The sequence below is a fragment of the Natrix helvetica genome (assembly GCF_964273705.1).
Source record: "Natrix helvetica genome assembly, chromosome: 1".
In the NCBI taxonomy this organism is placed as follows: domain Eukaryota; kingdom Metazoa; phylum Chordata; class Lepidosauria; order Squamata; family Natricidae; genus Natrix; species Natrix helvetica.
In genome coordinates, this window is record NC_138548.1 from 80,722,953 (window position 1) to 80,735,197 (window position 12,245).

Below are 12,245 nucleotides of genomic sequence, written 5' to 3' on the forward strand. Positions count from 1 at the left end.
TCTGGCTTCCCCATTAACATTGTTTGTTAGAAAGTTGAAAAAAGTGGCCTCATAATCTGGGACACTGCAACAGTCATAAATATAAGTCAATTGGGTAGTGTCTGAAGTTTGATCATGTGACCATCGTGATGCTACAATGGTCATAAGTGTGAAATATAGTCACACTATATTTATGATATAGTGTATATGATATACACTTATGATATATGTGTATATGATATACACTTATGAAATATAGTCATAAGTCACAAGTTCCATTGTAACATTGAACAGTCACTAAATGAACTGTTGTAAGTTGAAGACTTATTGTATATGATGACTGGGTAGCTAATAACATTAAAAATATAAAACATATTCAAAAAAAACATAAAAACATATAGAACCTGAGACAAATTATAAAAGGCATCGGTCAACACAGGCTTGAGCACAGAATCAAGTCTTCAAGGTAGGACTTATCGCAGGCCAACAGAGACATGGCCAATCTAACCTCTGGAGGATGGGTGCCATAATAGGAAAGGTTCTCTTAGGTCTGCCATGTGATATTCTTTAACAAATGGTATCCAGAGCATGCCTCTCCTGCCTGATCAGACAGGAATGGTAGAGACAACTGGGGAGAGATAGTCCCATAAGTAACCTGACTCCAAGCCATAAAGGGCTTTAAAGGTGACTACTAGCACCTTGAATTGCACTTGGAAGTATACTGGTAGCCAGAACAATTATGGAGCAGTGGTGTCACATTTGTTGAAAAACAGCAACACTAACGTCATCTTTGCTGGACCTTACTAATTACTAACAAAATCTGTCTTCTTTTTTCAGAAATTGGTTGCCCAAATGAAACAGGATCCACAGGTAAAATACATTTTATTCGTGCTCTTAATTGAATATTATATTATTAAAGTTTAATGTAAGATCCAATTTAGTGTGCTTGGATTACTTTTCGAAATAAAATTAAAACATTCATAAAATATATTCAGTATATAAGTAATAGTATGTTTGATACTTCGTTTTGCTCTTCAGAAAATTGTGATTAATTTTGGGTTTGTGTTAAACCAGTGCCTTAACACTTATGCTTGCTTTAATTCATAGTTTGTAATTCTTGTTTGGCAGACAAGCAAAATCATAGTTCACTACCACTGGGTGAATGTATAATTTGCTTTGAATCCAGAAGTAAAATTAAACAAAGCATGGAGCTAGAATAGTGAATGAGGTCTGACATGCGGTCATGTTACAGGTAGACTGCAGTTGAGCCCAACATTTCTGTTGCAAGGTAGTTCTTAAGTCATTTTATGACCTTCCTGGCCACAGTTGTTAAGTGAATCACTGCAATTGTTAAGTGAATCATTTGGTCATTAAGAGAATCTGGGAAGGTTACAAATGGTGATCACATGACCCAGGACCCTGCAACTGTCATAAATACAAGCCAAGCACCCAAATATTGATCATGTGACACAGGGATGTTGCAGTAGTCATAAGTGTGAAAACAGGTCATACATTTTGTTTCAGTAATATTGAATGGTCACTAAATGAATGGTTATAAATTGATATTCCAGAATAAACCTATGTTTTTATTATATATGAATTAAGTAAACAGTAATATCGAATTATAGTTTGGTGTGTTGTTTGTAATTTTTTCAAACTGAAAAAGTTCTCCTGAAACTACGTTTTGTATAGAAGTTATGACAGATATATAATTCACGTACATTTTCTTATAAAACAGCCATTGATGCACTGAGTGTTGAAGGAATATTTTACAATTGTAGCTTTTATCAAATATCCTACAATACAGGACACATAGTTTGCAATATTATCATAAATAAAAGAGCTTTGCAAAGCATTTAATGGTGTGTTTGGTAAAGCACTGAGTTCTGGATACTGTAGTTTCTGCACACTTGTGTATAGTCTCAATAAAAGCATTGACTCTACATGTACACTACTCTAGTAAATTGTGTTAGAATTTTAAATAAAAATTCAAGATTTATAGCTAATAACCATTGATTTTAAGGAACTTGATAATGTTCAGTTAATTTATAATACATATGTATATGCATTATAACTTTTTGAAATATATCTACTTTTACCTCATGCACATTTTAAGATCTAGAAGCTGGAGATCAGATTTAGTTTTGTATTTTTTGAAATAATTTAATTTTTTTCTTTGCAAAGAACAGCCCATTTGCTTTCATAGGCCATTTAAAGTCCTCTTGATGTCTTTATTAAACATTTCCAGTAAATCATATTTCATATTTTGCCTTCTGTCAACTGTGACGTTAGCCTGAGAGTCACTAAACAAATATAGTATCAGGAAATTCAAATGTTCTTTGTACATTTAGATGCTTTATTATTTTAGTGTATTTTTGCTTCATTAGCAGTCTTATTGCAAATCTGTATTAATGAGCAGAATTGTTGTTATACTTTTTTTTCTAAGCAGAATGCTGACTTGAAGAAGCAGCTTCATGAACTCCAAGCCAAAATCACGGCTTTAAGTGAAAAACAGGTAGGAAAGTGGGATATCCTTGACATGGATTCCAAACATTTGCTACTTTAGCAATTTTGTGTGTTTAAAAATAGATGTGGCAAGCCAGCATTTTAGATTTTCTTTAGTGTATGTACCAAAACAGAAATAATTATTTGGTATTTGTATTGTGTATGTATGTATGCCTTTGAGTCATACAGTCTTTGACTCCTAGCAGCTACTTGGAGAAATCAATGCAATTTTCTTGCAACATTTGCCAGTTTCTCAGGACTGAGTAAGTAACTGGATTGAAGTCATGCAGCTGTTTTTTGTGCCTAAGGCAGGACTGGAATTCATAGACTCCCAGCTTGTAGTCTAGTGCCTTTAACCACCACACTAAACTGAATCTCATTTGGGACAATATTTTAAGTGCAGTTTATCTGGGGATGTGCGATGCTGGAATCTAGCTTTAAAACTGTAATGTCATAAAAGAGTATTGTATATACTCTAAAAGATGCAAATTGGAAAAAAGTGGCCACTTAAGAAGAAGAGGGGTGACTCTATCAAGGGTTGCATACTGCTTCCAGTTTGCCGTTGCATTTGAATGCTGGTGATGAACTACCAGGAAATATTGTCTAAATATGGGTTAAACATTAAAGATAGGGAAGAAATGACAGATAACTAACAACTAGGCTTTTAGACTTTATATAAAAACCATCCATTAAAGTGCAGAAATGTATGGGATTGCTCTATTTATCTTTTAACCTTTTCTCATTTTTGAAAACCTTATTTAATGAAGAACAGTTGAATATTTGAAAACTCAATGTGTGTTTATGTGTATGTAATCACTTGGATCTCTCAAAAGCACCTGGCTAACCATTTCCAAGAACAGATTTTTCTTTATGTTTTCTTTAATATTTTAATAGATGATTAATTAATGGGTTAATTTTCTCTTCTGGAACAGCCTTTCCCAATCCCTCTCTCCCAAAAGGTCCATGTGGTTGTGTCCTCACTTCCACCATTTAGGAAAGGAATTTAAAAAGGCGAAGATATCAGGAAAGTTTTCAATTGTTAAATCTTATAGTTTGGGAGATGTCTTCTGCTGTGTAATTCTTATTTTGTTTTTTATTATATTTTCTATGCTGTGCATTTCAGTGCTTTGGGACTGGATGGATGGATGGATGAATGGATGGAGTGTGAGTGAGTGACTTACATTACATGTTTGAAAGGCCTGTCACATATGTTTTCAAATGTATATCAGTCCGGAATTTCTGACTGATACTACAATGTACTCTGGAGCATATATATGCACATAAGCATTCAAAGAAGAAATCTCTGATACTTCTATGAATAAAAAATTAAATAAATGTATATGGCCACCTACTTGTCGGAGTGATTCTGGGTGGCCACATAACATTAAGAATAAGAATCAACATAAGTAAAATTATAAACTGATATATTCTGGCTATCAAATACATATTTTGAGTCTTTAAAAATATTTAGGGAAGACTGAATCAGTGTAAGATACTTAGAATTGGTTACAACTGAAGTGATTATAAGCCTAAATAAATACAGGCAGAATTCATAATCCCTGTCAAAAACTTTTCTTAAAGCCTCCTTGACATTTTTTCTGGAATTCTGGAATGTTTGAATAGAACAAAAAAAAATGTTTAAATCATATAGGGGCTTGAGTTACACAAATGCTTTAATGTGTTTATTTACTTGATTTATAAAACCATCCCTCTCACTTTTACATGAAGCAGAAGTAGGAACAATTCTTTGGTTAGTGTATGCCTCTAAATTATGTTCAGATGCTCAATGAATTATATTTGTTAATATATGCTATCACAATATCGGAATGAGGTCTGTATAAACAAATTGTGTTGAATGCATTTTTAAAGAATTGATATTTATCCAATTTGTCTTCATTCCCAATGACTGGGAACTCATAACAACTAAAACAAAGAAAATACAATAATAACAGTATAATAGACAGTGAGAATGGCAGACTGGCACGGATCAAGCAAAGTGTATTAAATTTTCCTTAATCAACACCTGGGCAAAGATCCATATCTTCAAGCCCAGACACAATTGTTAAACCAATTATGTAGCTCCGAATATTCTTATCAAAAAACAATAAAGAGTAATTTAGGAATAATGATTCTAGACTTGGATAAATAAAATATCAGCTATTTTAACATGGGCAAAGTAAAAATTGTCCTGGTTAGGAAGAACTTGACTTCAAACTTTGTATACCATTATCATATTTGAAATATTGGTATTATTAACATGATAGTTTAATACATTAGCTTCAGCTTGAATTGTTAAATGAAAGTACAATTTTTACATGTAAAATTTTTTTTTAATTATTTATTGTGACTCGTTTATCTTATATTATCCAATTTAGTTGGCTATTGAATTGAACTTTATCATTTGAAATCTTTAAATCTAGAAAAATTACTATTCAGCACTGATCTGTTGTTATATCAGTGCTGAAGTAGCTGGGTGTATTACATTTTTGTGTTCATAGTGGCATGGTCATATGGAAAATGACAGTTCAGTTTCTGATTTTCAATAAAAGTTTTATTAGCTTTCTGTCATGAATTATATTATCTCATTGTTTTAGGGGGTAATTTTCATACGTAAGAGAAATTTAAACCTCTACTTACTTTTTCTGAGAAAAAAAGAAAAAAGAATGATCAGGTTTCAATGAATTATCTCTGTGTTAGGAACTAATTGTGTTTTCATGGCAAATCCCATCAGTAATTTAAATTTGTCACATTAATTAATACAGTGAACTATTTTTAAGTTAGTAAGTTCCTTGGTTAGCCCACAGGATTTTCTAATAGTTTCAGAAAAGTTTCATATGCTAATAGATGAATTTGCAGTTATTCTTTACATAAATAGAGATAAAATAGACCTTTGTATTGTGATGACGTTTATAATTTTGTTAAAATAGAAAATATGGTGTTTTCCTAATTTTGTATCAGAGATACTTCATTGTAGGGAGCTGCATTCTGTAACAAAGTTAAATAACAAATGTTAACTTAACATTTTTTATTTGTGAACCTTTGGAAAATATTTGTTTTTTACTATTAATCTTTTATTAATGTATATATATTAGTGACAAAAACTATCAGATAAGAACAGTGTAGCTTGTGCTTCCAAGAGGTTTTGTTTGAATTACAAGTAATTGCAATTGATTACAAGTATTGAATCTTCTGCATGGAACTTTAAATGCAAGCCCTCTTCATAGGGTTGATATTATCTTGACAAAATAAAAAAAGAGATTATGGAGTGATATATTGACCTAAATTTCATAGTGAACTTGACAGAAGTAGGGCTCATGTATCTGTAGTTTCAGCTGCTTGGCTAGTCATACTGTATGCGATGACTCAGGTAATGCCTTTTTTAAAAATTTATACTTTGGTGAATCTTGACATGTCTTTTTACAAAAAGTTATTTTTTCTTTTTTTCAAAAGGTTTGCCCCTAGAATAAAAATAAATTAAAAGAACAGGTATGTTAAAGGGTTTAAAATAAGTTAAGTGACTAGTTCAAGGTCACCTGGTTGTCTTTGTGCCTAAGGTATGTCTAATGTGGGACAAGAACTCAGTCTCCCAATTTCTAGCCTGATGGCTTAATTGCTACACCAAATTCATTACTTCTTTACATATAACTTAAAACATAGTATTGCACCCCTTTACAGTTCTCAGGGCCAGCTATGTCATTTATTTGAGGTATGTGAGTTAATATAACATAACAAGTAGTGTGTTGTGGAAGTAGAGCACTGCATGTATTTTGCTGCCAATTCTGTATTCCCTAAGCTAGGGGTTCCCAACTGCTAGGCCGCAACCCACTGCTAGGCCATGGCCTGTTCGAACCTGGGCTGCCAGAGCGGCAGGCTACCATGCTTCTCAAGCAGACTGGTTCTGTTATCCCTCCTACAGGCTGCCAAGCCATAAGGGTTGGGGATACTGTCCTAAGCTATGTTGCTAACCTCCAGCATGGTAAAGATACTGCCCTGTCAAGATATTGCACATAAGCTCTTACCCTGGCAGTGGTGGGTTACGACCGGTTATGTCCCGGTACGGATGTACTGGTGCCTGCTGGGAGCACCAGGTACCGTTCCGGTATGGTGCTCGGGAGGGCCCGCACGCCCGTGCTCCTTACTGGTATTTGAGCTCTTCGGGGCTTCCGTGCATGCACACGGAGCGTACATTGCCTGCACGATACTCCACCAAGCAGCTGGAGTGTTGGGGAGTGTTGCAGGCAGTAAGTACGCATGCGCATGCATGCTGTGTGCATTCATGTGGTGGATGCCGGGCCCCGTTGCACCATACCGGTTGCAACGGGATCTGGAACCCACCACTGTACCTTGGTGTCATCTAAGTAAAGGGATCGGTCAGACCCTATAAAGAAGGAACATGATCACCTTAGAGCGGGAAGCTGTTGGCACTTAAGATTCAAAGTGTGGCCTGGTAGTGGCGGGTCAAGGAAAAGGGGGGGGGGAAGTCTGCAAGAAGAAAGAGAAGAAAGATGAAAAGAAAGAAAGAAATCCAAAGAAGTTAAGACATAGTGGGGTTAGGAGTAAGGTAGTATTTGCTACAAAATATCAGTGAAGCCTATGTAACTAGACCAGACCAATCATATGAGTATTCTAGATATTGGATTAGGGAGTTGGAATTGACTGGGACTGAAAGAGCAAGAAGCTTAGATGTGTGGCTGTATCCCAAAAAGGAATGATGCTCAAAGAAGAATGGTGTAGAAGAGAAAATACAGTGGGGCAAAAAAGTATTTAGTCAACTACTAATTGTGCAAGTTCTCCCACTTAAAAAGATGAGAGAGGCCTGTAATTGGCATCATAGGTAGACCTCAACTATATGAGACAAAATATTAAAAAAAAGACCAAACAATCACATTGGCTGATTTGGAAAGAATTTATTTGTAAATTATGGTGGAAAATAAGTATTTGGTCACCTACAAACAAGCAAGATTTCTGGCTCTCACAGACCTGTACCTTCTTCTTTAGGAGGCTCCTCTGTCCTGCACTCATTACCTGTATCAATGGCAACTGTTTGAACTTGTTATCAGTATAAAAGACACCTGTCCACAACCTCAAACAGTCACACTCCAAACTCCACTATGGTGAAGACCAAAGAGCTGTCAAAGGACACCAGAAACAAAATTGTAGACCTGCACCAGGCTGGGAAGACTGAATCTGCAATAGGCAAGCAGCTTGGTGTGAACAAATCAACTGTGGGAGCAATAATTAGAAAATGGAAGACATACAAGACCACTGATAATCTCCCTCGATCTGGGGCTCCACGCAAGATCTCACCCTGTGGGGTCAAAATGATCCCAAGAACGGTGAGCAAAAATCCCAGGATCACACGGGGGGACCTAGTGAATGACCTGCAGAGAGCTGGGACCAATGTAACAAAGGCTACCATCAGTAACACACTACGCCGCCAGGGACTCAGATCCTGCAGTGCCAGACGTGTCCCCCTGCTTAAGCCAGTCTATGTCCAGGCCCATCTGAAGTTTGCTAGAGAGCATTTGGATGATCCAGAAGAGGATTGGGAGAATGTCATATGATCAGATGAAACTAAAATAGAACTGTTTGGTAGAAACACAACTCGTCGTGTTTTGAGGAGAGAGAATGCTGAATTGCATCCAAAGAACACCATACCTACTGTGAAGCATGGGAGTGGCAACATCATGCTTTGGGGCTGCTTCTCTGCAAAGGGACCAGGACGGCTGATCCGTGTACAGGACAGAATGAATGGGGCCATGTATCATGAGATTTTGAGTGCAAACCTCCTTCCATGAGCAAGGGCATTGAAGATGAAACGTGGCTGGGTCTTTCAACATGACAATGATTCCAAACATACCGCCCGGGCAACAAAAGAGTGGCTTAGTAAGAAGCATTTCAAGGTCCTGGAGTGGCCTAGCCAGTCTCCAGATCTCAACCCCATAGAAAACCTTTGGAGGGAGTTGAAAGTCCGTGTTGCCCAGCGACAGCCCCAAAACATCACTGCTCTAGAGGAGATCTGCATGGAGGAATGGGCCAACATACCAGCAACAGTGTGTGCCAACCTTGTGAAGACTTACAGAAAACTTTTGACCTCTGTCATTGCCAACAAAGGATATATAATGAAATATTGAGATGAACTTTTGATATTGACCAAATACTTATTTTCCACCATAATTTACAAATAAATTATTTCCAAATCAGCCAATGTGATAGTTTGGTTTTTTTTTTACATTTTGTCTCTCATGGTTGAGGTCTACCTATGATGCCAATTACAGGCCTCTCTCATCTTTTTAAGTGGGAGAACTTGCACAATTGGTCGCTGACTAAATACTTTTTTGCCCCACTGTATTGTATTACTTCCCTTCTCCCTCTCTTAGGAGTGCCAAGCAGCCAGATGCTTTCAAGTTTGTGTTCATAGGCCCAGGCCAGAGCAGCCTCTTTAATGGAAAAAAGCACTGAAGACAGAGGAAGAATGCCTATTGTAAAAACTAACTGTATAATTTTTATTTTTTGATTAAAATTATTTGCCACCCATCTTGTTTTGAAGTGAGTTTGGGTGGCTTTCAGCATGAAAAGTGTTAAAATTACAAAAGAGAAATATTTCTAAAACAATCAAAATGGAAATAGCAATCAAAAGTAGAATTACAATTAAAAGATAGAGACAGAGCAGGATGTGCAGGGGGGAGAGGTGGGATTCCCTCTTAATTTATCAACCACCTCTAGCGTGATGCTCCTCCGCCTTTGAGGCCCCAAGCCATCTGACAGAGCCAAGTCTTCAGGCCTGTATGGAAGGTCAAAAGGATGGGAACCAATCTCACTTCAAGGGATAGGATGTTTCAGTGTTTAGAAGCTATAGCAGAAAAGGTCATTCTCCTTGATCTCACCACCGGAATTTCTTGACCAACAGGGTCTGCAGTATGCCTCCTCTGCTGGTGCAGATGGGGCAGGCTGGTCCCAATGTAGTGAGATAGTTCCTCAAGTAACTTCGACCAATGCTATGTAGGGCTTTAAAGGTAATAACCGAAACCTTGACTTGCACCTGGAAACAAACTGGCAGCTATTGTAGCTTATGAAGCAGTGGTGTAACCTGAACCACAAAATCATTGAATCAAGACCAAAAGATGAACACTTTTATTATTCCTAATAAATACTTCTCTAGAGAAGCTTTACAAGGAGTAATGAAGAGAGAAAAGCCCACTGCACTGGAAGCATCCAGAAAAATGCTTTCTCCAAATCCCTAGGACAATGAACAAGGCAATATTTAAACAAGTTAAAATACAAATATACTGATTGAAGGTAAAAGTATCACTATGAAGTAATTTAAAAAAGCACAACTAATCAAAAGTTTACAGAAAGACAAATGATCTAATTGCTGTGGAAAAAAATTAGAACAAAGATAGCGGGCGTAAATGCCAAAGCACTAGTGCTCTACGTTTGCAGTACAGGTGACCCTTGACTTACAATAGTTCATTTAGTGACCATTCAAAGTTACAATGGCACAGAAAAAAGTGACTTATGACCATTTTTCAGCATCCTCATAATCACATAATCAAAATTTAGATGCTTGGCAATTGGTTCATATTTATGACCATTGCTCTATCCAAAGGTTATGTGATCATCTTTTGTGACCTTCTGACAAACAGAGTCAATGGGGAAACCAGATTCATTTAACAACCATGTTACTAAGTCAACAACTGGAATGGTTCACTTAACAACTGGGACAGGAAAGTTGGTAAAATGGGGAGAAACTCACTTAACAAATGTCTCACTTAACAAGAGAAATGTTGGGCTCCATTGTGGTGTAAGTCAAGGACTGTCTGTACCAGTAAATGAATGTCTGAGAACTTATGACATCTTTTTGTTCTCTCTGATTATGAAAAAAAGTGTTGCATAGTGAATAATGAAACATTTAGTAATTATTACAATATTTACCTTTTGGGATTCTTTCTCCTTGATTATCTGCCTGTTCCAAGGACTAGGCTTCCCCCCCCCCCCATCAATGAACAGTATAATTAAGAGCGTAAGAAAATAGCATAAGTTCTCAAACATTCGTTTGTTTACTGCTGCTGCAAAAAGGGAGCACTAGTGTTTTGCTATTTACACCCACCTATCTTTGTTATGAAACTTCTGTGAGAATTGAATTGATTGAGTGATAGTAGGAGCAAAACTATCTACAAGTAAATCACTTGTCTTCCAAATAGTATTTCCAATCTGTAATTATATTTATGATTTTAAATTTGTGGTTGAAAAAGTTTCACTACATATGAAAAGTTACTTTTGTTAAAAGAAAAGTGTTTCCTTTGTCATAATATTTATCTAGAGTAATTTTTATAAGTATAATCTTTATTGTCATTGTACTTAAATACAACGAAATTGGTTTTAACCTCACTGGTGCAAAATTATAACAAACGAAAAAAGAAAGAAAAAGAAAAAAAACTAGCGTGTGCATGGAGTGATTGTGGTTGTATTTAAAAGACTCACAGCCCAAGGATAGAAACTATCTTTAAAGCTGTTTGTTCGGCTGGCTATACTTTGGTGTCTTCTGCCTGATGGTAGAAGTGCAAAGAGACACTGACCAAGTTGTGAATCATCTCTGAGTATCTTCCTTACTCTGCTAAAGCAGCAAGATCTGACGATGTCATCCAGTGGTGTCAGAGGGCAACAATGGTTTCTGTAGTGCCTTCCTGTCCGCAGCTGTTAAACCAGCAAACCATACGGTAGTACAATATGTGAGTACACTTTCTATGGTGGACCGATAGAAAGAGGTCATCAGCCATTGTTCCACCTGATTTTTTCGCAGGACTCTAAGGAAATGAAGTCTCTGTTGGGCCTTTCCAATCACCAGAGACGTATTGTTTTTCCAGGTGAGATATTGACTAATAAGCACTCCCGAGAATTTAAAAGAGGATACCCTCTCAACACAGCCCCCCTCAGTATACAGTGGGGCAGGTTCCTGTCTGTGCTTCTGGAAATCTAGCACCATCTCCTTTGTCTTACTAGTATTTAGATGTAAGTTGTTTCTTGAGCACCATGCGTATACATTCTGGACTTCTTCCCTGTATGCTGATTCGTCCCCTCCAGTTATGAGACCCAGCACTGTTGTGTCATCTGCAAACTTTATTATGATGTTGGATGGATCAGAGGATATGCAGTCATATGTATACAGCGAGTACAGGTATGGGCTGAGCACACAGCCCTGAGGGGAGCCTGTGCTGAGCTTCAGTGTGGAAGATGTAAAGGACCCAACCCTTACTGTTTGTGGACGATCCGTCAGGAAGTCTTTGATCCATTCACAAGTGAGGGGAGGGAAATTCAGATCAGTCAACTTTTCAATGAGAATTCCTGGTAAGATGGTGTTAAAGGCCGAGCTATCGTCTATAAAAAGCTCCTTCCCTCTGGAATGAGCTGCCCCTGGAGCTTCGCATAATCCCCGACCTCTGGCCCTTCCGATGCGCCCTAAAAAGTTGGCTTTTCCAACAAGCTGGCCTGGCCTGTTAATTTTATCTAATTTTAAAAATGTTAGTGTTATATTAATTGGGTTTGTTTCTTGGATTGTTTCTAATTTTCTTTTAAGTTTTGTAATATGTGTTTTTTAATGCTGTACGCTGCCCTGAGTCCTTTGGGAGAAGGGTGGCCTATAAATAAAAAACAAACAAACAAACAATAAAACAAAAGCATTCTGACATAATTCCCAGATTTCTCAAGGTGGCTCAGTGCAATATGTAGAGCAGTGGTGATGGCGTCTCCTGTTGACCTGT

General features: G+C 37.0%; 1 protein-coding gene across 4 annotated transcripts in view; it reads left to right on the forward strand.

The window, feature by feature from the left end:
• Window positions 1–12,245, forward strand: part of PHF21A (PHD finger protein 21A) — a 162,656-nt gene that overhangs the window by 79,403 nt on the left and 71,008 nt on the right. For all 4 annotated transcript variants that reach the window (XM_081939233.1, XM_081939232.1, XM_081939235.1 and 1 more), the window contains exons 4-5: window positions 817–849; window positions 2,429–2,494. In XM_081939233.1, the coding sequence (XP_081795359.1) occupies window positions 817–849; window positions 2,429–2,494 (99 nt within the window). The remainder of the gene's footprint in view (window positions 1–816; window positions 850–2,428; window positions 2,495–12,245) is intronic.